The sequence below is a fragment of the Elephantulus edwardii genome, unplaced genomic scaffold (genome assembly GCF_000299155.1).
Source record: "Elephantulus edwardii isolate Elephantulus edwardi_28Jun2011 unplaced genomic scaffold, EleEdw1.0 scaffold00001, whole genome shotgun sequence".
Classification (NCBI taxonomy): Eukaryota; Metazoa; Chordata; class Mammalia; order Macroscelidea; family Macroscelididae; genus Elephantulus; species Elephantulus edwardii.
Genome location: NW_006399751.1, coordinates 37,125,761 through 37,152,717, shown reverse-complemented (window position 1 = coordinate 37,152,717; position 26,957 = coordinate 37,125,761). Strand labels below are relative to the sequence as shown.

General features: G+C 37.5%; 1 protein-coding gene across 1 annotated transcript in view; it reads right to left on the bottom strand.

The window, feature by feature from the left end:
- The window catches only part of SESTD1 (SEC14 and spectrin domains 1), a 78,814-nt gene that overhangs the window by 4,786 nt on the left and 47,071 nt on the right, over window positions 1–26,957 (bottom strand). The window contains exons 9-15 of the mRNA XM_006878786.1: window positions 24,220–24,342; window positions 19,003–19,197; window positions 18,377–18,491; window positions 16,477–16,636; window positions 10,216–10,297; window positions 4,589–4,711; window positions 2,091–2,282 (exon numbers count right to left, since the gene is read on the bottom strand). Coding sequence (XP_006878848.1) covers window positions 2,091–2,282; window positions 4,589–4,711; window positions 10,216–10,297; window positions 16,477–16,636; window positions 18,377–18,491; window positions 19,003–19,197; window positions 24,220–24,342 — 990 coding nt within the window. The remainder of the gene's footprint in view (window positions 1–2,090; window positions 2,283–4,588; window positions 4,712–10,215; window positions 10,298–16,476; window positions 16,637–18,376; window positions 18,492–19,002; window positions 19,198–24,219; window positions 24,343–26,957) is intronic.

The following is a 26,957-nucleotide window of genomic DNA, read 5'->3' as shown; positions in this document are numbered from 1 at the left end:
CTGTTGGTTTGAATTACTGATGTAAATTAATCAGGTTAGAATTAAGAATAGAAGGTCTCAGTCCTTGGTGAGCTACTATTAGTTTCCCCTTAACTACTGCCATTTAGAGAATTCTGATGGCTTAGTGGTAAGGACTTATGCCATAAACCGAAAGGTACAAGGTTCAAATTCACCAGAATATCTGCAAAGAAATATGGGCAATCAAGTCCCATAAGATTTTTAACCTATAAAAAGCCACTGGAGGGTCTGCTATGAGTCAGATAAAACTTGATGGTTCACAACAATAATAGCATTACCATTTACATTTAACCTTAAAAAGCACTGCTAAGTTTGTGGAAAGGAAAAAGTTACTATTTATTTTTTGCAATTTCTTCTGCATTATACTCTAACAATTTAATCATGCTTAATAAATTAATTAGAAATAGTCTTAATTATATTTAAGAATTAAAAATCAACTATATTCTTTGACAAACACTATATAGTTATAATTGTGGTTATGATAAAACTTACTGAAATAAAATAGAATATAATTAAAAGGGAAATAATAATTTGGTTTAAAAAAAAGAAAGATTTCACATAAGTTTGTACAATACAATAATCTCAACTAAAATTTATTATAAGTATAAAAAAACGTCCTACTGGGGAAAAAATGTAAACATTAATTTTGTACGAAACACTTTCAATCATATTCTTATTTTACCTCTTTAAAGAGTTTTAAATTTTAAAATACCCAAGAAGACTACATTTTAAAATAGTATCATAAAAAGTAGTCAATGGTATTAAAAAAACAGGTAAGTGGTCACTTGTTGGACAAGTGTGGAAGGAGTGGAACAGTGTGATCAGAAGAAATGGAGATGGAGCTTCCGATAAAATGTTCTGCTTCTTCAGTACTGTATTAACTACAAAGGTATTTCACCATCTGAAAATTCACTGAGTAAAATATTTATGATATGTTTACTCTTCTTATTATACTTCAATAAAGTTTTTATTAAACAAATAATAATTTGTGTCAACTTACATACTTTCATTTATTGTCATTAGATATACATAATCACAACAGTTTAATGACCAGAAGATTTAAGATGCACACTTCTCAACAGATACACAACATAAAGAAGTAACTTCTAAGTTTTACTACAACAGCTATTCTACAGGCCAGGTTTATTATATTTACAATTTATAACATGTTAAATTATATAGACTATCTACTAAATGTAAACTTTCATCATAAAAGAACACTGCAACATTTTTTTTATATAAAGCTCCAATTCAGAGTAGAAATATATAGCTTAAATGCTATACATTTTCAGGATAATAAAATTACAGAAATATTTTTCAGAAGAATAATGTTCTATTGAAAATCTGCCCAAACAGCACTGCGTAGTTCATTTTTTAATTCTGGGAATGATAAGCCTTCAATTCACTGCCTACTAAAGTTTGATAATAAATCTTTTTTTAAAAATGGAAAAAGTTTACTTTTACTTTAATTTTAGATGGATAATCTTTAACAGTCTAAAATTCACAAACTGCCTTTTTTAAACTTTGTGACAATTAGCAATAACTGATCTTCAAAGGGATGGACTGACACAGTGTCTTTAGGAATATGCTCAAGAGTGCCAGAGCTGGTGAGGATGGCACAGAATAGAGTAGGCAGGGTTCAAAGACACTGTTCAAAGGATGGCTATGAGTTGTGGTCAACATAACAACATATCACAACAACAACTGACGTAGAACTTACTTTTCTGGCAAAGTGAAGGAGACCAAGTCATAACACTATCAAAGAGAGAGAGAGCATTGTAGGCAATGGTCTGGGTGAGAAGAGAGCAGTGTGCAGAGACGCCAAATGATTCTGGATTTCTATCCTAGCACTAGTTGGTGTCAATAATTAAGAGAATTGTATTTTAAATGTCTGGAACAACACCCTACACTAAAACAAACTTTGAGCAACAGAATTTAAACACACCCCCAACAGATTAACAATCACATCATTAATTATTAAAACAAAAGCATTGTAAATGTAAAAATAGTATAACAGAATATATTTTATACTATGTACATACTACTGCAATTATATTTTTTTAAAAACAAACCTTTTCAGCATTTGAATGAAATGCAATAGCCATTTCCAACCGATGTACTCTCTCTTCAGATGCTATAGTAAACTGTTTCCATACTCTGTTCAGTCGGGGAAGTGTGTCCCCAGATGATCGAGAAGTGCAACGCAAAGACTGGCATAACACAACTGTGGCCTGTAACAACTGTCTTCCATAGTCATAAGTGCTCTAAGGAAGAAAAACATGAGATTACAATAAAGGAATTCTGAAGAGATGAAAAACCAAAGTCTGTGTAGACTGTGGTCTGACATTACTAGAAATCAGTGTGGCATGCAGTGGCACTCATTACCACACATTATCTGTTGGCGTTGTTGTTGCTAGGTGTCACTGAGTCAAGTACATCTCATAGCAACCCTACGAACCTTGTCCTATCCTGTACCATCTTCCTGATACACTAGAGCCCTCTACCACAGGCACTATGTTCATAGGGATTTCAGAGGCCTGTTGTTTAATTGGATAGTCAATTCTGCTTCCTACTCTGTCTTAATCTGGCAACACTACTAAAACCTGTCCACCATGGGTAACCCATAGGGCACTTGATACATCAGTGTCACAGTTTTCAGTATCACAGCAAACCACAAGTTATTTCAATACAGCAAACTGACAGACAAGCACTGTGCCAATTAGAACAATGTTCTCCCCAAACACAACACAATAGCAAATTAGTTTGTGTCTCTAATGGCAACTCTGTCTTAACACCAGGCCCAAAGTGTGTAATCGACTTTTAATCACAAAAGCCCAACCACTGTGTCCTGACTGGTTTAAACATGGGGTTTCCAGCCCACAAATGACTGTCAAATATAAAATGACCAACCAGTTTACACCTTCCAGAATCCAACTGCTTCAGACAGTTAGGCTTACAAAAAGAGGAAGCAATGCTTTCACTTAGTTTATGAGTTTCTGTCTTGCTTTGCTTCCTATTCTTATTATGTTTTATCTATCGCTGACTGCTCAATTTCACTGGCCAAAAAGACTATCTCCACACTAGTTAAAAACAAAATATTCAAAACCAAATTTGACTCAAATTTGTAACAAACCTAAGGATAGAGTAACAGCTCAACAGCACAAAGAAATACCCTGTATGGTTTCCAAGGCAATGATGTTTAGGGAAGAAGGCTGCCATATTTTTTCCCTGTGGAGCAGCTGATGGGTTAAAACCACTTGCGCTTTCAATTAGCATCTAAGTTAGCTGAACTTCTGTGCCAACAGGGCTCCTTAAATTAATTAAGCATGTAGGTAAAATTGGGTACTTTTAATTCCATAAATGAAATAAAAATTGCTATACTGTAAACTAAATTATTAGAGAAAGTGAAGGAAGGTCATCTTCACCACAAAAATGGTGTTGAGTACCATCTGGTCTGAACAGATAGATTCAGACTGGACCCTCTAGCAGGTTTTTACCAGTAGGAAACCTCACACAGGAGACTGGCCAACTTTCTCCCACAGAGTAGCTGGTAGATTTGAACTGCATACCTCTGCGCTGGCAGTGCAATTTCTTTCACGATGTCACCAGAGCTTCCTTAAAAATAATTAAGGAGTATCATATTAACACTGCTATTGGTTATTATATTAACCAAAAAAGGTCTGGTGACTCCTGGGTAAGAAGTCACGCTGTCAACCCAAGGGCAGGCAGTTTGAATTTACCAGTTGCTCTGTGGGAAACAAGTGAGCAATCTGCTCATTTACAGCCTCTGAAAACTTGCTGGGTGTCATCTATAAGCTGGCTCAGACATGACAGCACATATCAACAGCATATTAACAGAGCTTAGGGATGAGCTCTGTTGGCACAGTCAGTAGGGAGTTGCACTGCTAATCGACAGCAGCACTATCAGGCAGCTTGAATACACCAGCGGCTCCAGGGGAGAAATCTTCTCCCATGTGATTGATTTACAGTCTTCAAACACCTGCTGAAGATCAGCTTTGAGTTGGTTCCGACTCAATGGCAATAAGAGAGAGAAACTAATATTGGTGAGAAGCAGAAACGAGCCTTTAATTCACTGAATGCAAACATATATGCCACATTCACGTCTATGTAAGAATAGCTGCATTGTCCCAGATATGCAATAATATTCAAAGGGCAAACACAGAATTTGTATTCAGAGAAATATTATTAACCCTTCTTAAGTTTATAAAGGCTAGTTTTGATTCACCAGCTGACTATTTTTTAAATTTTCTTAACTATGTGCTATTTCTGGACATGATGCTCTTATGGCCTAGTGGCAAGAACGTGCGCTGCAAACCCAAAGGCACATGGTTTGAGGCTCCACGGGAGAAGGATGGACAGTCTCCTCCCATGTGATTAACTGCCTCAGAAAACCCGCTGGAGGATTTGCTATGGGTAGGTTCTGACTCGACAGTAAACAACAATAACATATGCTATTTCTATTTCTGGACATGAAGGGTTAAGTTATATTATAATCATGCTGAAAGCTATTCCAACACTGAGCTTGTAGAAAAGAGAATCCGTTCTGTACCTGTGCAACGTCAACAAATTTTCTATGTTTTTCCAGTAAAACTTTTGTTTCCTGAGCATCATCGCCCAATCTGATGTGAGTCTTTAGCAGAGCATCCAGAAGTTCACTGAGCCATTCTACTGCCTAAATGAAAAGAAAGAATAGTAATGCTGGGTTCATAACACAATAGCAAACATCATACACGTACAAGAAAGATCATTAGTATGAGATTATTTAATCCATTCATTATAATCTAGTTCTTAGTAAGTTTCTTTCATTCAGTACCAGGGTACATTAATTCCTAACTTATCCTCTTCCTCAAATTACCTTTTTAATTTAAAGAGAAGACATATTTAGAAAAGCATTCTTCTAAAACTAGTATCACATGACTAATACCAAAAGAAGATTATTAATTTCTGTAGAACAGATCTGCTGGCATCTTGTTGTTGCTGTTTTTATGTGTTGTTTAATCACCTGTGACTCATAGCAATCTTAGGTACAATAGCTTTGAACCCTGCCCTAACCTAAGCCAATTTCACTATCTTTGACACACATACTCTCATTATTACCCCAATTACTGAGTTAATCTATTTCATTAAGGATCTTTCTCTCTTGCACTGTCCCTCTCTCCATCCTTCCTTGATGTCCTTCTCCAAGGACTGGTCTCTCCTGGCAACATGCTCAAAGTATGTGAGATGGAGCTTCAAAATCCTAGCCTCCAAGGAGTAGCCTGGTTTCACCTTCTTCAGGACAGACCTGTTTGTTCTCTTAGAAGTCTATGTTTAATACTCTTCTCCAGCATAACTCAGAGGCAATGATTCTTCTTCTCTCATCCTTAGCCATTGTCCAGTTCTCTGATGCACAGCAAGTAATTCTGAAGACCATCATTTTAATCAGGCGCACCTTAGTCTCTAGAGTGACATGACTGTTTTTCAGTACTCTGGCAAGGTTTCTGACAGCACATTTTGCCAATGTAATTCGTCTTTTGATTACCTGACTGCTGGTGCCAGGAATGTTGACTGTGGAACCAAGCAAGCTGAAATTTTTAACAATCTCAATCTCAATTTCTTCTCTATCACAAGGCTGCCAAATGGCCCAATGGTAAGAATTTTTGTTTTCTTGACTTTGAGCATCAATCCATATTGAAGACTGTAGTGTCTGACCTTCTGCAGCAAATGCCTCATGTCCTCCCTCCTCAGTTTCAGCAAGCAAGGTGTGTCATATGCATAACACAAGTTTTGATGGGTCTTCCTCCAATCCTGACGTCACATTCCTCCTCATATTATCCAGTCTCTTGAATAATCTGTTCTGCATACAGATTGAAAAGGTATGGGGATAGGATGCATCCCTGGAATACACCGTTCCTAATTTTGAACCATGCAGTGTTTCCTTCTTCTGTTCTGATGACTGCCTCCTGGTCCAAGTATAAGTTTTTTCAGGAGCACAATTAAATGTCCTAGGGTTCTCATTCTTCTCAAGGTTACCCACAATTTGTTGTGATCCACAGTCAAATACCTTTGCACAATGAAACACATACAGATATTACTTTGCTACTCTGCTTTTAGCTTTGATCCATATAACATTGGCTGTAATGTCCCTAGTGCCACAGCCTCTTTTAAACCCATTCTGTACATCTGAAAGTTCAGTGATTTTTGGATAATCTTCAGCAGGATCTTGCCTATATGTGTGATCTTAATGATACTGTTCAATAATTTCCAAACGCTGTTGAATCATTTTTTTCTTATAAATTGGTTTGCTTACAAAGTTCGTATACATTGTGTTTCACACTATTTTTCACACACATAGTGTTTCATACAATCATTCTCGTGCATTATGTTTTATAAAATTAATCACCATTGGATCCATCATTACTCTGTCTTTTCTCTCAGGTTCTCTCCCTCTCTCCTCTCACCAAACTATGTAACCCTGTGGTTTCACCCCTCTCCTCTGTCACCCCTCCCCTCACTTGAGTTCCCATGCATGTTCTACTAGTTATCCTTCTATTTTTACAATAATGATCTTATGGAGTATTTTTCCTTTTGAAACTGTGTTAGTTCGCTTAGCATAATGCTCTCAAGCTGCTCCTAAGTTATATAATATTTTTCTAAATCGTTGCTCCTGAATGTTGCACAGTATTCTATTGTGTGAATGTACCACAATTTCTTAATCCATCTGGTTGTGGTTGGACATTTGAGCTGTTTCCATGACCTTGCAATAGTGAGTAACACTGCTATGAACATTGGTGAACAAATCTCTGTTTGTGTATCACTATCACTTCTAATTATCTTGGGGTATATTCCTAGTAATGGAATACCTGGGTCATATATAGTTTCTGTGTTCAACTTTTCTGAGGAAGTGCCAAACTGTCTTTCAGAGTAGTTGCACCATTTTACAATACCACCTACGGTGTATCATATCCTCTCCAACATTATAGCCTTCTGCCCTACTAAACCTTGCCACTGCTACTGGGGTGAGATGATATCTCACTGTGGTTTTGATTTGGATGTCTCCTATTGCCAGTGATTTGGAGAATTTCTTCGTTTCTGTTGGCCACCTGAACATCTTCTTCTGTCAAAAGTCTTTCCATAGTTTAAGCGATAGCAATAAGACAAGAGAAGGACATAAGAGGTATCCAAATTGGCAAAGAGGAGGTAAAATTATCTCTCTATGCAGATGATATGCTAGTATACTTAGGCCCTAAAGATTCAGTAAGAAAACTATTGGACATAGATGATCAATTCAGCAAAGTAGCGGGATACAAGATCAATATACAAAAATCAGTTGGATTTCTCTACAGTGACAAAGAGAATACAGAGCCAGAGCTAAGAAAAACAATACAATTCACAATAGTTAATCACAAGATAAAATATTTGGGAGTAAATCTAACCAGAAGCATAAAAGATCTATTCAAAGGAAACTACAAAACATTACTACAAGAAACAAAAAGAGACCTGGAGAAGTGGAAGAATATCCCTCGCTCATGGATAGGAAGATTCAATATTGTGAAAATGGCAATACTACCAAAGGCAATTTACACATTCAATGCAATCCCAATACAAATACCAATCGCATTCTTCAAAGAGATGGAAAAGGTAATCTCCAGTTTCATCTGGAATGGAAAGAAGCCCTAAATAAGCAAAGCACTCCTTAAAAATAGAAAGAAGGTAGGAGGCATCTCATTCCCTGATTTCAAATCCTACTACACGGCTGTGGGAGTTAAGACAGCATGGTACTGGTACAACGAAAGACACAGAGATCAATTGAATAGAATTGAGAACCCTGAAATCAGCCCATCTATTTATGGTCAACTGAATTTTGACAAGGTGATGAAATCACTTAAGTGGGGAAACGACAGCCTTTTAAACAAATGGTGTTGGCAAAATTGGAAAAATATCTGCAGAAGACTCAAGCAAGATGTACACCTCACTCCATACACAAAAACCAACTCAAGGTGGATCATGGACCTAGGACTAAAACCAAGGACTATAAACTTCATTAAAGAAAAGCTTGGAAAAAATCCAGAAGTCTGAATCCACAACATAAATAGTCTTCCAAGAATCCTGAAAAATCTACAACCAGGAGAAGATAAAACAGATGAATGGGACCTTCTAAGAATCAAATCCCTATGCACATCCAAAAACTTCTCCAACAGAGTAAAAAGGAAGTCATAGACTGGGAAAAAAGTATTTGGTTATGACATGTCAGATAAGGGACTTATATCTAGAATTTATAAAATACTTGAGCACTACAACAAGATAAAAGTAAATAATCCAATTGAAAAATGGGCACAGGATATGAACAGACACTTCACCAAAGAAGACATTCAGATGGCCAACAAGCACATGAAGAAATGTTCAAAATCCCTAGCTCTAAGAGAGATACAAATCAAGCCAACTATGAGATATCATCTCACCGCAGTAAGACTAGCAAAATTTAACAGAACAGCAAGCAACAAATGCTGGCAAGGTTGTGGAGAGACTGGAACCCTTATTCACTGTTGGTGGAAGTGTAAAATGGTGCAATCACTGTGGAAAGCAGTGTGGCGCTTTCTCAAAAAGTTGCAAATAGAGATACCATTTGACCCAGCAATTCCACTACTGGGAATATACCCTAAAGAGACCATAACTACCATCCAAGCAGATATATGCACACCCATGTTTATCATGGCTTTGTTCACAACAGCAAAGAGTTGGAAACAACCTAAGTGCCCACCAACTAATGAATGGCTAGAGCAGTTGTGGTATAGTCACACAATGGAATACTACGCTGCATTGAAAAACAAGGAACTCATGCAATATTATTCAAAATGGGTGACCCTGGAGGACCTTATGTTGAGTGAAATATCTCAGTCACTAAAGGACAAATAGTGCATAGTGCCACTGTTGTAGAATGGAACTGACATCAGGGTTGGGGTAAGAATGAGAAAAACTAGATAAATTATGTATACTGCATTGAAACGGATGAGGGAGAAAACAGTTTCATGAAGGTTGCAGAGTGGAGTATACTCGGGGCGGGGGAGGTGAGGAGGTGGGGAAGGTGAAGGGGTGTGTATGTGGGGGGGTTGTATACCAATGAAGGAATTTTACTTTTCAAAGAGAAGAGCTAACTGGGGGTGGGGGAGTGGGCAGGGAGAAAAGTGCAACAACGAATGAATGGAAATCCAAAATCTCTGTAAATGTTCATTAAAATTAATAAAAAATTTTTTTAAAAAAGTCTTTCCATATTTTTTGCTCATTTGTCACTGGGTTATCAATCTTTTTCTCCTGTAGGTCCAGAAGTATTTCGTTCTGCCCCAAACCACAAAGTTCTTAAGAGACAAGCTGGGACCAAGCTTAGAAGGCTTAGTGTATGGTATAAAGAGACTGCTAAATAAAGCCAGAAATGCACAGTCTGGAGAGGATAAAATTGATGAATGAGACTTTCTAAAGATTAAATCTCTGTACTCATCAAAAACTTTTTTTAAAGAAAGCCTACTGACTGGGAACAAACATTTGGCAATAGCATCTCAGACAAGGGTCTCATAACAAAAGCATACGGATCACTTTTTTTGGAATGGGAATAAATATGAATCTCTTTCAGTCAGCTGGTCAGGGAGGTGTCCTCCAGATTTCTTGGCACAACCTGGTGAGCTGGTCCAGGGCAGCATCTGTCTGTTGAAGTATGTCAGTTGGTACATAATCATTTCCTGGGGCCTTGATTTTTTTGCCTTTAGAGCAGCTTGAGCTTCCTCCTTCATCACCATTGCCTCCTGATCATATGTTGTTTCATGAAATTCTTCTGTGTCAGCCAACTCTTTTGGTATACTGATTCCTAATACTACAAAAACCATAAGTTTCTTCTCTATCAAGTCAAAATGACATTTTCTGATTTGAACTATATAGCTATCAAACCGTTTATCTGCACAAAAAAAAAACATAAACCTCCAGTAAGCTGAAAAGCAGTATGTTAACAACAACCTTTATACTGAGATACAACTGACTACTGAATCAATAACGAAAAAGAAAAATCTCAACTGAGACAATAAATCAAATGAGGCTAATTAACTGGTAATATAAATTGTTTTCATTTCAACAGAATAAACTAAAATCTGACTTAATATTAATCTTTCTATGGAATCTGCGTAACATGGATGACTTAATAATGCTTACCTGGGCAGCATCTTCCTCACATTTAAACAACTGCACCATCTGAAGCATCTTTAACCTCCGCACATCCACCATGTCTTCACATCTAACAAGTACAAATAAAAATTTAGGACATTATTTCACTTATGATGATAACTCGTAAGTCCAATACATGTATTAGAGCCATACTAGATCATATACTAAAATATTTAGTCCTACACTATGGAGACTGCAACTATGTTGTGTTGTTGAATTTTAAGGGTATCTATGTATCTAGAACTATGCTACATTGAAACCTCAAAATACCTGAATGATATTGAATCAGAAACTCTCTTGAAGATAGCATGGATTCTGCAAAATATCGAAGCAAAGCATAAACAGAATAATATACTAAAACTCATAGAAAATTGTTGCGAACTTGCACTGAGTAAATTTCAAAAAGAAAAATAAATGTAAATTTTCTCAAGTAACAATGTAGAAGATGAGATCCTAAAGACTTAGAAAAAACTTAACATTTCATTATATACCCAGAATAATATTCAACTCAGAATTTTAAAAAATTTAAATTATATCTATTTTCTTATGCTTGAGAACCATCTACTGATTTCTGGACTTAGATAAAATACAGCTTGGGGAAATTTTTTAGTTGTACATTGGTATGCCTGGTTAATATACAGATCAAACTTTTAAGGTGATTTAATCTAACTCAGTTTTAAATGTGTTTCCTTCATTTTCATGCAATTTAGTTTTCTTTTCAAAAAGTGGGAAGGAGTAATCACAATGGCAGTTTAAAATAGCAATACCTAATTACCCAGAAGGCAATGAGTGCCACTAAATTCTTAAAGATATCCTGATAACTATACAAAAGTGATTATCACAAGGTTATTTCTTATCAGAATGTTCTAAATAAGAGCCTATGGCATAATGATAAAGTATATCACAGGAGTGAAGGGATGATAATTATTTAAAATTTGATCTTAAAAACTGCAAGCAACTTTATGATTATTTCATATATATGTATTTTTAATGCATATTACACACAAGGCACTGGATATAGTGCTGGGGAGAAAAATCTCAAGTTTACTATCTAGATGTTCATTATTTCAGATGAAATTTTAAATAATGATAATCATAATTTCTTATGATAAATGTTATTATACTGTCGTTGTTATGTGCCATCAAGGTGTCTGCGACTCACAGTAACCCAATGGTACAACAGCTCTAAAGTCTGCCCAGTCTTACTAACTCCAACACGCCTATCCATGTTATCCCAGTTAATGTATCAATCCATCTCATGTGGGGTCTTTCTCTTCAGTGCTGTCCCTTTACCCTTCCAAGCATGATGGCCTTCTCCAAGGGCTGGTCCCTCCTGGTCACGTGCCCAAAGTATGTGAAACAGCTTTAAAATCCTAGCCTCCAAGGAGAAGCTTGGTTTCACCCTCTCCAAGGCAGACCTATTTGTTTTCTTGGCAGTCCATGGTATATTCTTCTCCAGCACCACAATTCAAAGGCATCAATTCTTCTGTCATCTATAGTCATTGTCCAGCTCTCTGATGCATAGCAAATAAATGCGAAGACCATGGCCTAACTCAGATGCACCTTAAGTCTCTAGACTGGTATCGTTGCTTCTCAATACTCTGGAGAGGTCCCTGACAGCAGATTTTCCCATTGTAATTCATCTACACATATACTTCAATGTTTTAGTAGGTGTAGGAAGAATCAGTAACCAACTTGCCTTGGAAATCCAAAAATATTTACTGGAAAAAAGTATCCCAGAACCTTGTAGTGAGATCTTACTAGTCAAAAATTGAGGAAAGTGGTAGTTTAAGTTAGGTATGCAGAAAGCAGATAATGCATCCAGGAGACAAAAGTAGTTGTGTGGTTTTGTGAGAAAGTTAGATAAGATTATGCATGGCTGGATTGTGAAGGGTCTCCTACAGGACTCCAGACTAAACTCCATCTGAGAAAGAAAGAAGTCATTGGGTGGTTTTATACAAAAGATTACTCTCTTGTACAAATGATTGGAGAAAAGCCAAGGTCAAGGTAATAACTGATAACATCTCAGAACAAACTGTTTAGGCACCTTATAACTCAGACCTTTGATCACGTTGTAAGAATGTGAGGGAGGAAAAGACTTGAGGTCTCTTTGGCTCTCACTGTTGGCCAAATTGGAACCAGCTCATATCTGACTCTCCAGCAGGTTTTGAAGGCTTTAAATATCATGAAAGGAGACAGCCCATCTTTTAACCTGATCCAAATCAGCAGAGCATGGACTGCTCCTTCAGAGGTCCCAGATTTCAAAGATCAGGTACCTTTAACCTAGTTAAGAAATTTAAGAAGTGTCAAGTTGAAGAAGGCAAGGAGATTCCAATCTGGGTGTACTGAACTTGGGCAAAGAACAGGGTAGCCAAATGAAGATACACACAGTAGGCAATTGGAATCATAAATCTGAGTAGTAAAATTAGTCTGGGTTAGGGTTATAACAATTAAATCATGGTATTTTTAAAAATTAGAGTAGTAACACTGTTAAATGAGGAAACAGAATGAGAAAAGAATCTGACCTTGCAGAATGAGAAAAGAATCTGACCTTGGAACAAGCCTTGGAAGTCTCCTGTTGGCTAACTGACATCACTGAAAAAAACTGAGGAGAAACAATGCCAGGGACAGTGATCACAGTATGATTTCAAGGAAGACAAAGTTGTCAAGGAGTTTTAACAACAAAGATAAAGTTCACTTCTACTCAGTGGCCTAGCAAGGTCAGGAGTACTCAGTGGATTTTGGATGAAGACATGTATTGATTGCATTTGGTAACTACAATGTCACTGGAGACATCAGAAACAACTGTTGTTAAGTATCATTAAGTCAAGTACAACTATAGCGGCCCGATGAATAACCAATCTGAACCCTATCCTACACGGTGCCATCCTCACAATCTCTGACACACACAAGCCCATTGCTGCAGTCACTATGTCAATCCACCTGGCTGAGAGTCTTCCTCTCTTTTGGTGATCCTTGACCTACCTAAGGATGACGTTCTTCTCCAAAGAATCACCTCCCCCAGCAACATGCCTAAAGTATGTGAGACTAAGATTCATCTTTGCCTCCAAGGAGCACTTATGGCTGTACCTTCTTCAAGATAAATCTATCTGTTCTTTTGGAAAGCCATGAGATGTTCAGTACTCTTTTCCAACTCCATAGCTTTTAAAAGGCATTAATTCTTCTACCATCCTTATTCATTATCCAGTTCTCAGATGTACTTACAGTGACTGCAGTAATATGGTGAGGGCTAAGGAAGTCAGCATGTAGACAGCTGATAAGAGAACTGGAAGCAGTGAAGAAGTAATGAGAATGTAGATTAGGCTGTCAGATGACTAAACTGAGCAAAAAGAGCTCTGAGGCTAGAAACAAGAAAGAGGATGAAGAAAATGTGTGCCTGTAGGTTGTGGTTTTATTAAAAATCTTTTTACATAGGAGAGTCATAAGCACTCAAATGAAAAGAAGAGCACAGCACAGAGTGGGTGTCTATGCAGTAAGGAGCCAGAAGGGTGATGTGATGGAAAGATTGGTTTTGAGAAGAAGAGAGCATTAATATCCTACTTGTTGTGTGTATCATCAAGTAGAAATGAAGTCTCATAGCTGACCCTCCAGCATGTTTTCAGAAACAGTTAATTAGATGGGACGGTACTGCTCATTTTCCTCCTAAAGAGCAGCCAGTGGATTTGAACTGCATACCTTTGCATTGGCAGTCTGATTCCTTACCACTAAGCCACCAGCAAAGAAGTTCATGTGCATTAGAGATGATGAGGATAGCACAGGATGGAACAAGGTTCAGAACTGCTGTTTATAGGGTCACCATGCATTTTACTTGATTCAATAGCACCAAACAACAAGGTTCTCTGTCATCCTACTGTTATGTGCCATTGAGTTGCTTGTGACTCACAGCAACCCTATGTACAACAGCCCTAAACTCTGCTCTGTCCTGTGCCAATCACACTGTCTCTGACACACCCATCTCAATTATCCCAGTCACTGAATCAATTCACCTCACAGAGGGCCTTCCCCTCCTGCGCTCTCCCTCCACCCTCCCCAGCATGATGTCCTTCTCTAAGGATCAGTCTCTCCTCACAACATGTCCAAAGTATGTTAGACGGAGCCTCAGAATCCTTGCCTCCAAGGAGCCACCTGGTTTAAACCTTTCCAGGATGAATCTGTTTGTTTCCCTAGCAGTCCATGGTATTCTCAATACTCTTCTCCAGCACCACAGCTCAAAGGCATCAATTCTCCTTCTATCCTCCTTGGTCATTGTCCAACTCCCTGATGCATAACAGTGATTGTGAAGACCATGGCCTGTATCAAACACACCTTAGTCTCCAGAGAGACACCATTGCTCTTCAGTACTTTGGAGAGGTCCCTAACAGCAGACTTTCCCATGGCAATGCGCCTTTTAATTTCCTGGCTACTGGTGCCAAGAGTGCTGACTGTGGAGCCAAGCAAACTAAAGCTGTGTACTATCTCAATCTCTTCACCATCCATCCTGATGCTGCCAATTGGTCCAGTGGTGACAATCTTTGTCTTCTTGACATTAGCCTCAATCCATATTGGAGGCTGCAGTCCTTGACCCTCTGCAGCAAGCACTTCAGGTCCTCCTCAGTTTCAGCAAGCAGGGTTGTGTCATCTGCATAACGCAGATTGTTGATAAATCGTCCACCAATCTTGACCCGACATTTCTCCTCATAGAGCCCAACCTCCCGGATAATCTGTTCTGCATATAGGTTGAAAAGGTATGGAGATAGGATGCATCCTGGGTTTAGAAGGGGTCGTGGTACTACGGATTGTAGCTGATGTTAGATGGATCTTAGCTGAAAGCAGAGAATACCAGAGGAATGTCTATCTGTGTTTCATTGACTATGCAAAGGCATTTGACTGTGTGGATCATAACAAACTGTGGCTGACTCTGAGAAGAATGGGAATCCCAGAACACTTGATCGTGCTAACGCCAAACCTATATTTGGACCAGGATGCAGTCGTCAGAACAGAGCAAGGGAACATTGCATGGTTCAAAATTGGGATGGGATGAAAGAAGAAGTTCAGGCTGCTTTGAAGGAAATGGCAAAAAAATAAGGCTCCAGGAATAGATGGTATACCAATTGACATATTTCAGCTAACAGATGCTGCCCTGGATGTGCTCACCAAGTTGTACCAAGAAATCTGGAGAACAACCACTTGGCCAACTGACTGGGAGAGATCTATATTTGTTTCGAGTCATAGACGACTCATAGCGACCCTATGAACGAACGGCCTGAGCACGAGTCATCCTACTAGGTAATACTAAAACTAAATAGTGAAATAGTTTTCAGATATAAGAATACAATGTAGAAGGAATGTATATATGACAGTTATTTAACTGTGAGTCAGGGGAAGAGCTTCTATGAAGTTTTCTTGATGACTTTACAATTCTAAAGTATGCAAACATGTCACAAGACTATGTTAAACAGATTTACAAACAAGATTTCAATCCTTCACTCTGGAATATTTTGCCATTTCTATTGCAAACTAAGGTGCAAAAAGTTATGTGCTTGGCTACCTGCCAAAAGGCTGGGAGTTCAAATCTCTCTAAAGGTTCATGGAAAGAAAGTCCTGGGGATTTATTTTCTAAAGATCAATCACTGAGAACACACTGTACTTTAAAATGCACAAGGTCTTCATGGGTTGGACATGACCGGATGGCATCTCACTGAGTTTGTTTTTGCTTTGTTATAAAACAAAATGACCTTATTTACAGTATGACCTTATAAAGAATCTATTCAGTTCTTTGCTCTATATTAAATGAAGCTAAACATCATCTTACACAGAATCCATTTATCTAATTCTTCTACAGAAAATATGAAAACAATGGATATGTAACTTTATGAGTTTGAATACAAAAAACCACAACATATCAAAGAAGAGGACACACTTATTAGAAACCCTAAACTAAAGTAGAAATATTAAGTTCTCTAAAAGTCTTTATTTAAAACAGAAAAAAAGAGTCATGAGCTACACTAGGGATACAAAATATGAGGTACTTGGGTATAACTGAAATGTTACTACAGAACAGAAAAGGAAAAGGTATGAGTATGATCAAAAGGGAAAATAATCATTATTTGTTAATAAACTATAAAATTCGTTATTATATTCACCAAACATTCTACTATATAATAGCCTCTTTTTGGATATGAAAATACAAATTACATAAATGTGAATTAATATTTTCTTAGTAAAAGAACATTAAGAATTAAACTTTGCCTTTGTTTCCTAAGCTGCATATCTTCCATCACTCCTTGAATATGGTCCACATTTTCCTTGTTTTCAATGGTCACATCCTTTCCATAGGCCCAGGATGCTTGATTGGAAATCTGATCCAGAAGGCCTTGACCTTTTTCACGTAACCCCTGCAATCCCACATCTAAAAAAACAAAAGTTACTAGATTTAATCTCTTACATATTTAAGGTGTCTTCCCTCCCTCAGATAACTCAACTCAGCACATCCTGCCCTTAGATTCCAAGTATAACAGCTCTGTTCATTAAACTGTCTTAGGATGGAGTCCTCGAAACATTTCAAGCAATAAAACTCCTTTTTATATGGCTCAAGCTGGAACCCTCTGTCATGCCAAAATTCTCCCTAGTGAGAATGTCCAAAAAAAAGAGTTTGCACAAGTAATAATTAAAAAAAAAAGAACTAAACTAAACACAGGAAATGTGAAAATTTCAATTTTAACTAACAAAAATTTTTCAATATTTCTCATATAATTTTTTTATGTAGCTTAAAAATAAGTAAATATTGTGTTTAAATTTAAACAAAACTGGTATTGTGTATGGCTCGGTATCAAAGCTATGTTTCATCTTCAAATTCTAAAATAATATATTTAATCCATTACCTTCAAAATCAAAGAATAAAAAAAAAAAAGTAAAACAGTTACAAGAGATCAAAACACTCTGCAACTCCCTCTCAATGTAAAAGGGCACTATACATTTTGTTTATGGGGCTCTGGTGTCTAATGGTTAGGAGCAGTGCTACCAACCTGAAGTAACCCAGTTTAAATCTACCAGTTGCTCCTCAAGAGAAAGAATGGGCAAGCTCCTCTCCTGTGCAATGTACACCTCCAAAAACCCACAAGTGGATCAGCTCTGGGTGGGTTCCAACTTCATGGTACATAATAAGAACACCAGTTTACATGCCATGGGAAGTAATATTTAGCACAGATTTACAGTATTCCAAACTAGGTAAGTATACAGCAAGTCTTCCTTATTTAAAGGCAAAGTGTGACTCAAGAAAATTTTTTGACATTTTAAAATAAATTACATTTGGCATATCAAATACTGTCTATATATTAAGTATATGATCTGTTAAAACATAAATTCTGCAAGCAAGTATAAATGCCAAGTCATACATGACTTTTTAAATCAATTCCTTAGAGTGCTTTTCAATAATTAGTTTAGTTCCATCATGTATTTCCACCTGCTATTACTGCTCTGCCTGCCATTTCTATTTCCTCTGCTCCATATTCCCCTCTCTGCTCCACTCTCCCCCAGTACAACACCCTCCCCATTTTCACATTCACTAGCAACCTCTTTAGTCATGATCTAGGGAAGTTAGTTCAGTGCATTTCCTGCTCCAGGAAAACATAAATAACCTGTTGTTAAGTAACAGAACTTGCTTAATGAATTGGACCATCCTCTAATACCTGGGAGACTTGGCCATATTTCCAATTTAAAGAAACAAATGCACAAAACCAAACCAACTATTTTTTTAATGATTAGGATACAATAACAAAAATTACTGCATAAAATATACTTTGGGCCACACAGGGTTTATCACAGAACACTTCACAGCTAATTCCAGTTTATGCATGTACTACAAAAAACTGTTCACAGTATACACAAGACATAGGACCTGTAGCTACAGCTGAGTAAACAAGGAAGGCTGCAGGCCCAATGAAGGGAGGAGTGACTGACCAACAATGTAAAAGAAATATTTTATCATAAACTGTACTCCCCTCTACGGACTAAGACCTTCTATATTACTTTTTTTCCTTGTAAGGAATTAGTTCAGTGAAAGTTGACTTAATTATCTAATCACATTAATGATATTTTTTTTTTTTAAAAAAAACCAAAACTCTTAGCAGCATTTTTAAAATCTGCTTACCAACACTTTTTAGCTTCTCTTCAAGCAGCTTTAAAGTTTGCTGAATCGATGCTCCATCAGCTGGTGCAACATCTACACACAACATTCCTAATAAGCCATCCAGCTGCTGAGACAACTAAAGTGGAGGGACCAAAGAGAGAACTCTGATGTAATCAGCATCTAAAGCATTTCATGATTAATGAGGTTTATATCTAATGAGGTTATCATAATTGCACTTGAAGGCTATGCAATAAAAGACAAGGACAAATAACTGGAGGCTTGTTATCTGAAAGACAGAATACAGAGGTGCATGCACCAGGAAGGTAGGGTGGAGAAGAGTCCAGGCCAGAAAGTAAAATATAACTGAAATTCCTATTTCAATCTGTGCTACAAAGCATAAATATAGAGAAACAGTCAAAGTGCACGTCTATGAGATTGGGCACACTAGTTAGAAAATAGGTTTAAATACACGCAGAATGGTTTCAAAACAAAATGAAAAGGCAATCAAGTAATCTTATCTCATGTCTCCTAGTAATATGCTATTGTTCCAGAGACATAATTAGCAGACAGGCAAATCTACAAAAATTACGTGTAGATAAGTGTTCAGATAATTTTAAGAAAAGCAAAGCAATTGAGTAGACACTTACATCTTGTGCAACCCCATGAAATTCAAGAGCTGCCTGGAGCAGGTTTTGCCTGAACTCGAGCTGACTGGCTTGTCGGTAACAAACATCACTCAACTGCTGCTGCAGCGACTTCAGCTCCACAAGGTCCTCTTCGTCCCCAGCGTTCAAGAGAGCTGCAATTTGTTGATTCAGTTCCACATACACTGCAAACCATTCCTGGAATTGACAAGTGGCCTGGTAAATGCAGCATCAGATTAGGTGCCAGAGAGGTACATTCTATTTTATATTTTCTCTACATAAACATTTATGAAAAATATCCCAAGGTAAAATTATTTAAATATGCAATAAAAAGTTGCCAGCCCACAAACCCTAGTACTGCGAGCCCCAGGAACATCTCCTGTATATACTTATTTTGGCCTCAAAATGTTCCCTTCCCTTGTGCAGTGAAGTCTGGGTACTCTCAGGGAAACCGCACTCTTTTCAGGGATCCTGCTTTATTTCCACACCTGACTGGTCCACCCGAACCCTGGAGATGGCTCTCTTCACTCCTTACTACTTCTAGACCATTTTCCTTCCCTCGTCTCTCAAAGCACACATCTCCATTGACTTATCCTGTAGGATAAAGAACTAGATTAGATTGTCTCCAGTTCTGAAAATACCCATGGGAATTTCCCAGTAACCCAAGGAGCTTTTGTTTTTGAGAACAGCTAGGCAACATTTATGTACCAATGTGGGGAAAAGCAAAGACCACACCTGTCCAACTAGTCTCAGCAAAAGGGAGCAGTCAGAGATAGTCAGTGATTCCACCAATCACTGACTACCCAGGCATGCATACACACTGATGCTGCAGTACCAATTACAAAGGACCCCAGATTCTGTTTCTTCCTTTTAATCTTTCAGTCTAACACGGAAAGACCAGCATGTCTCTGACGACATGAAGCTTTGTATGCCCAAAACTGTTCTCAGACCTCACTTCTTTTCTTCAACATCTTTTTGAGGTTAGATTTAAAAGGTTAGTGATTCTTCCCCTTTCTGGGAGTAGGGCAGATCATTCTACTGAGTCAGGAAGGGCCATCACTGTCTAGCATTCACCTATTTTGTCACTGAGGTTAGTACTGATGCACAGCTGGTAAAATGACAGGCGGTTATAGTACAGGATGAGAGACCCAATCAAAAAGGAAGTAACACTGCTAACACACTTAGTTTAAAAAGGAACTTATGTTTAGAATATATGTTGGGGAGAAATTATTTTTGATTTTTAGGAAGATTCTTTATATTACTTATTATTGAGCACAGTGCACTAGCAGTTGTCATTCACATCTTACCCAAAAGGTCAATCAAAACACTATCATATCTACTGTTGATTACAAAAATCACCTCCAGGTAACTTAACACTTTCTATTGTGCTTAGCTAGCATTCGAAAATGGAACAGCTTACAATTTACAGTCCTTGATAAGGAATATATAATAGGAGATTAATTTTTTTGTACATTAGTACTGAATATAGTAATAAATTTGATTTTGTACTTATTTCCACATTATATTTTTATGAGTAATTTAATGCAAAACAGTACTTTAAAAAATATTTCCAAACTCTACCCAAATACTAGACATTTATTTCATAAGATCTGAACAATCACAGTAACTTTCCAAAAGTATTAACTGTTATTTAAAAAATTACTTTTAGTAAAATATAGAATACCTTAGCCCTGAAAAGCTCATGTATTCAATCCAAGTAACCTGCCCCCCACCCCAGGTGACAGTGCAGTGCCACCTGTTGGTTAAATGTTCTCTTCGCACCATTTAGAAGTAAAAATTTCAAACACATTCAAAAGTAATGAAAATTTTGTGTACCAACCAGCTTCAATAATTACCAACTCCTGGTAAGTTCTGTTACCTATACCTTCAATTCACTCTGTCCTCCTCAAATTTTGGAGAGATGGCGGAGCAGAAGTAATTGATGAGAGAGTGACTAGGTGCGTATGTATGAAAGCAGACTGCCATATAAATATGCACAATTTCCAGTTCAAGAATCCAAAATAATTATTAAGTAAATCTATGAAATTTAGCAACTTTCTCACATAAAGCAACGTTTCCCAACTGGAAACTGGTAACCTGTATTTTAATCGGTGACTATCCAGTCTTTACTGATAAAAAAATGTAGTCTCTAAGTTTATTCCTGTGTAAATTGATGGCATTAGAATATTTGTGTAATATATATATCATCTGACTTTGAACTCCAATTATTTGTTTTGAAAAATAAGGGGAAAAAAAGAAAAATAAGAAAATAGAGATGAATATTCTCTTCAAGACCTTAATACAACGTGTTGTTGTTGTTGTTGTTATGTGCCACTGAGTTGCTTGCGACTCATAGCGACCCTATGTACAACAGCTCTAAACTCTGCTCTGTCCTGTGCCAATCTCACTGTCTTCGACACACTCATACCAACTGCCCCAGCCACTGAATCAATCCACCTCCCAGAGGGCCTTCCCCTCCTGTGCCTGCCCTCCACCCTCCCAAGCACGATGTCCTTCTCCAAGTACCGGTCCCTCCTTACAACATGACCAAAGTATATCAGACGAAGTTTCAGAATCCTTGTCTCCAAAGAGCAGCCCGGTTTAACCCTCTCCAGGATGAATCTGTTTGTTTTCTTAGCAGTCCATGGTACCCTCTGCACTCTTCTCCAACACCAAAGCTCAAAAGCATCAATCCTCCTTCTATCTTCCCTGGTCATTGTCCAGATCTCTGACACATAACAAGTGATTGCAAAGACCATGGCCTGTACCAGATGCATTTTTAATGTAACGTTCCTCTATTAAAAGAAGTTTTGGTATACTTTTATAGCACTCTCTGTGATAAAGTCTAGAATATTCTTCAGTAAATAGAGTCTTCAAGAAATAAGGAGAAAAGTTGCCACTGATTTGCTCAGGTTCATGAAAAGAGGGAACAAACTCTATAATACAGCTTTACCATTTTTTACTATATGCCCTGGAACCCAAAATCCAGCTAACGTAGAACCATATAAAAATAAAGTGTGCCTTATTTGGCCATGGTCTTCTCAATTGCTTGCCATGCACTTGAGAGATGGACAATGATTAAGGATGACAGAAAAAGAACTGATGCTTTGAGTTATGATTATGGAAAAGAGTTCTGAACATACCAAGGACTGCCAAGAAAACAAAGAGGTCTATTCTGGATTAAAATGTGGTTTTCTAAACTCCAGGATTTTTAAACTTCATTTCATATACTTTGGGCATTTTGCCAGGAGGGACTAGTCCTTGGAGACGGGGCACCATTCTTGGAAGGACAGAGGGTCAGTACAGGAGAGTAAAACACTGGATGAAATGGACTGACACAGTGACTGGCAATGTAGTCAGTTGTATAAGAGATGATGGGGCTGGCTCAGGACAGGGCAGGTTTCAGAGCAACTGTTCATATGGTCACTCACTATGAGTTGTAGTCAACTCAATGGCACATAACAAGAAGTTATTATTAAAATACCAGAAAAGTCAAGGGGGTTGTAAATTAGATAAAAACCTCTTACAGCTTTCTTTAGCATAAAAAAGAGAATTATTATGTTGGAACAAAAACATATATAAAGTATATATGAATTTTTAAATTATGAGATTTCACTTGGTATGTCTCATAAACACAAATTTGGACCTTCATATGTATCTTTAATGACTTTATTTTGTGCTACTTCATTCTTATATATTATTCACACAGCTAGATTACAGCTGCTTCAGGGTACAGCATTATCTGAAGAATATTATAAAGAAAGTCATACTTAGACAACCAAGCAGAAAGGTAATAATTTAAAAAGAAAATAATTAGGTCACAATGCTTAAAATAGGGAGCTCTGGTGGTATAGTCTCTTGGGAGATGCACTGCTAATCCAGACACAGATCTTATTCGATGGCAATGAATTAATTTGAACTGAGTTGTTGTTAATCCAACTTTTTATTACCACTTTAATTATGACAGTTGATGAGAAAGGAAAAAAAAAATAACTAAAACACCCTTCAGGTATATTCAGAACCTCCTTAAAACTCACAGAGGACCAGGGTTTAATCATGTTACTGAACAATTTTTAAGACAAATAATCTAAGGGAATAAAAACCAATCTCACTTAAAATGACTATAAGTAATATGACCTAGAAGTGAAAAGTTACTTGATCCACAAACTGGAAGGATGACCACATCTAAATAATGAAGACTTAAGTAGGAACTTAACAAAAACACATTTCAAACTCTCTATTAAACAATTATTACCTACAGTCTGACTGTGAAGTGGTTTGTTTCCTATTGTCTGCCTGTTAAGTTTCATACCTATTACCTGTTTTATTAATCCCTTTACAATTAAACAAATGGACCCTTCAATATAGATAACAGATAACCATCCTGAACCCTCTCAAGTCACTCTCCATCAGTTACATTAAATGCAGCAATTCCGGCATCATACTCAAGTTAATGGTATTATCACGTCCCCAAGTTGTACAAAGATTAAGCACTTGGCTGCTAACTAGAGGGTAGAAGGTCTGAGTGCAATCAGAAATTTCCAAATCAAAGCCTGGTGATCTCCCTCTGAAACAGCAAAAGAAAATCCTATGGAATGTGGTTCTACTGCCACACATGGAATCCTCATGAATTGGAGTTGACTGAACAGCAACTAGCAAACATTCTCAATAAATCAGGGAAGGCTTCTTTCTGAGGACTAAACAATGGTCATTTCAGTCTCACAAACTATAAATGAAGGCTGTATTTTTCACTATCATTCATTTTTCTGTCAAAATCATCTTTATATTTTCATATAATTTAAATTATACTGGCTATAAAACCAAACCTAACCTCCCACACATACTAATTGGTCAAAGTAAACTTTATAGCTTTAAATATTAAACAAACGGGTCCTGAGGGAACAGTAGACTTAAGTACTGGATAACTTTACTCAGCAAAAGGTCAGTGGTTTGAATTCACCAGCTGCTCATAGATAGAAAGACGAGGCCGCCTCTTCAACAAAGATCTGAAACCCTGGAAACCATATGAGGCAGGTCTACTCTGTCCTCTCGGGTGGCTGTTAGTTGGAATTCGTTCCACAGCAGGGTGTGGGTTTTAATTACCATTATACATGATGTCCATTTTGCTCCTATACTAAATAGCACCTTCTCATTACCAAATAGGCCAAATTATACTTATCAATAAGAGCGTTGTAACTTGTGGAGGAAAAGGACTCTCACACTGTGTTGACTCTCAATCTCCTCGTGCTTCTGCTGCAGGGCCTGGGAGGCCCTAATGGAGTCTCCAATCCCCCACTGTGCTCTCAGTTGTTCTGATCCAGGTCCTTCAAGCCAGTTCACAACCTAGAAATGAAATCATCAAAAGCTCATCAAACCTTCTCTGTACCTCCCCACACCTCTAAAAGTGTCTCAAATATTCTGTATTTAAATGAATTCCTTAAATTCTATCATGTTGGTAGCTAATGTCGTTTTGAACTATGCAGTTGTAATATGACAGACTTCCCAAAATCCAAGTTTGGAAGAATGCACAGTATAGTATCTTGGGCTTTCAGATATTTGATAATCTGTTGGCCTAAACAAAATCTGGTATGTTCCTATATAAGAGGATTTAAAATGACCTTATGATAAGTGTAGAAAGGGACTACAAGATTTAGAGTTGGAAGGGACATCAGAAATAGCATCAGTCAAATTTCTTATCTGACACTTAAGCAAATGGAATTCTAGAGTGATTAAGTACTTGCCCAAGGCAACAGAATTCATTATCTATTTTTTTTTTTTTTAATGTCAACACCTAACACATTTATTTGGATATCTTTAAACTTTTTACATATGGTACATTCCAAATTTTACAAGTTGTCCACAAATATTAAATTTATAGTCAATTTATTAAACAGATATGATTTTCCCTGATATGGAAAGCAAGTTATATAAACATTTCTACAATAAACATAATATATGCTGAATAAATCATAAAATTAAGATGATTAGAGGGAAGACAACTAGCTTAACCATGCACACACACCAGAAGGTAAGTGTGTGCATGGTGCTATTTCATGTGAATTCATATTCTCTCAGACTGCCTGACATTCTCAGAGAATGGACACGAGGGGCACCCTCTGCCTGCTAAAAGCAGGCTTTCATGGAATTGGTACTACAGCTCCTGAGACGGGCCTATAAGCCACGCACAGAGGGAAAACCAGGCCTTAGAAATTTTCAATTTCAGCTTAGTGAACATATGGAGAAAAGCCAAAGGACACTGGACTTAAAAGCTACGGGAACTGGGATGTGGCAGAGGCCAAAATAAATTTTAAAATTATTATGCCACCCACAAACAACCCAATCTTGAGAATGGAAAGAGGACAGAGAGTGAAGTATGAATCAGGATTTCCCTCCTGCTAGTCCTCTTCTCAGCTGGGTGTGTCAGTCCCAAGCAAGAAGGAATGAGGTTGCCCTCTTAAGAGGCAGCGGTCCCCCCACATTCTGCCTCGGAGCGGGGTTCAAAATGCCACCCCTACATCCTGGGTGTGCTGTGGACAGTGCAAAGCTCGGGGAAATGGAATTTGTGGATGCAGAATTCATTATCTAAAAGCAAGGACTAAAAGTTGTGTGTTCAGACTCATAGTCTACTGCTCTTCCAAAAACACCAATAAAACGAAATTGATTAATAGAAATTTTCTTATTTTGGAAATAAAAAAGAAAACTATAGACTTGTACTAGTTTACCATTCTCTAGACATTGTGGGGTTAACATTCAGACTCACACGGCCAAGTGAAAAAACCCCAGGAGCATTAACCAGCCTAGAAGGATACAAGATGGAGACAAACATCTACCAGGAAGACGACATCAAGCATCTGCTTTCGGCCAAGTGTCTATAGCAACCCAAGAGTTCAGGGATGAGGTTTATATATGGTAGATGTGGAAGACATTGCCGTAAAACCCTCACACCTCATATTATGTTTATTATTAATTAACTATACGCTGAGCAAATAAACTGGACTCTATGAAGAAGAATGTGGCATCAGAATTGGAGGAAGACTCATCAACAACCTGTGTTATACAGATGACACAACCTTGCTTGTAGAAACTAAAGAGGACCTGATGTGCTTACTACAGAAGAACAAAGATAATACCTTCAATATGCATTATATTGCAACATCCAGAGAACAAAAATCTTCACCACTGGTCTAAGAGTCAACATCCTAATAGGTGGAGGAAAGATTGAAGTTCTTCATGATTTCATTCACAATCAGCACTCATGGTAACCACAGTCAAGAAATCAAAAGACACACTGCATGGGGAAAATCTACTTTCAGGTACCTTTCCAGAGTCCTAAAGAGCAAGAATTATCAGTTTAAAGGCCAATCTTAGCCACATATTTTCAATTGCTTCCTACACATCTGAAAATTGGAAGGTGAATAAAGATGACAGAGAAGAACTGATAGCTTTGAATTGTGGTGTTAGAGTACTGAATATCTCATGGACTGCCAAGTCTGTCTTGGAGGAAGTACAACTAGGCGGCTTCTTAGAGCATTTCATCTCACATACTTTGGGCATGCTATCATGATACCAGGTCACAGGAAAAAGGACATCATGCTGAGAAAGGTGGAGGGTCAGAAGGAAGACTCTAAACAAGACAGACTGATACAGTGACTGTAACAATGGGCTCAAGCATATCAGGGATTATGAGGACAGTGCAGGTGAGGGCAAGGTTCTGCTCTGCTGCTCACAGGGTGGTCATGAGTCCTAGTCAACTCAATGGCACCTACCAACGACAAAAGATACAGGCTATCAATTAGTCATTTTTTACTATACGCAATGTTGCCTAGCACATAATGACAACCCAATTTTAATCAAGTTTTTTTTTCTATAATTATATTTTATTAATTTTCAGAAACATTTACAGAGATTTTGGGCTTCCACTCATTCATTGTTGCACTATTCTCTCTACCCTCCTCCCA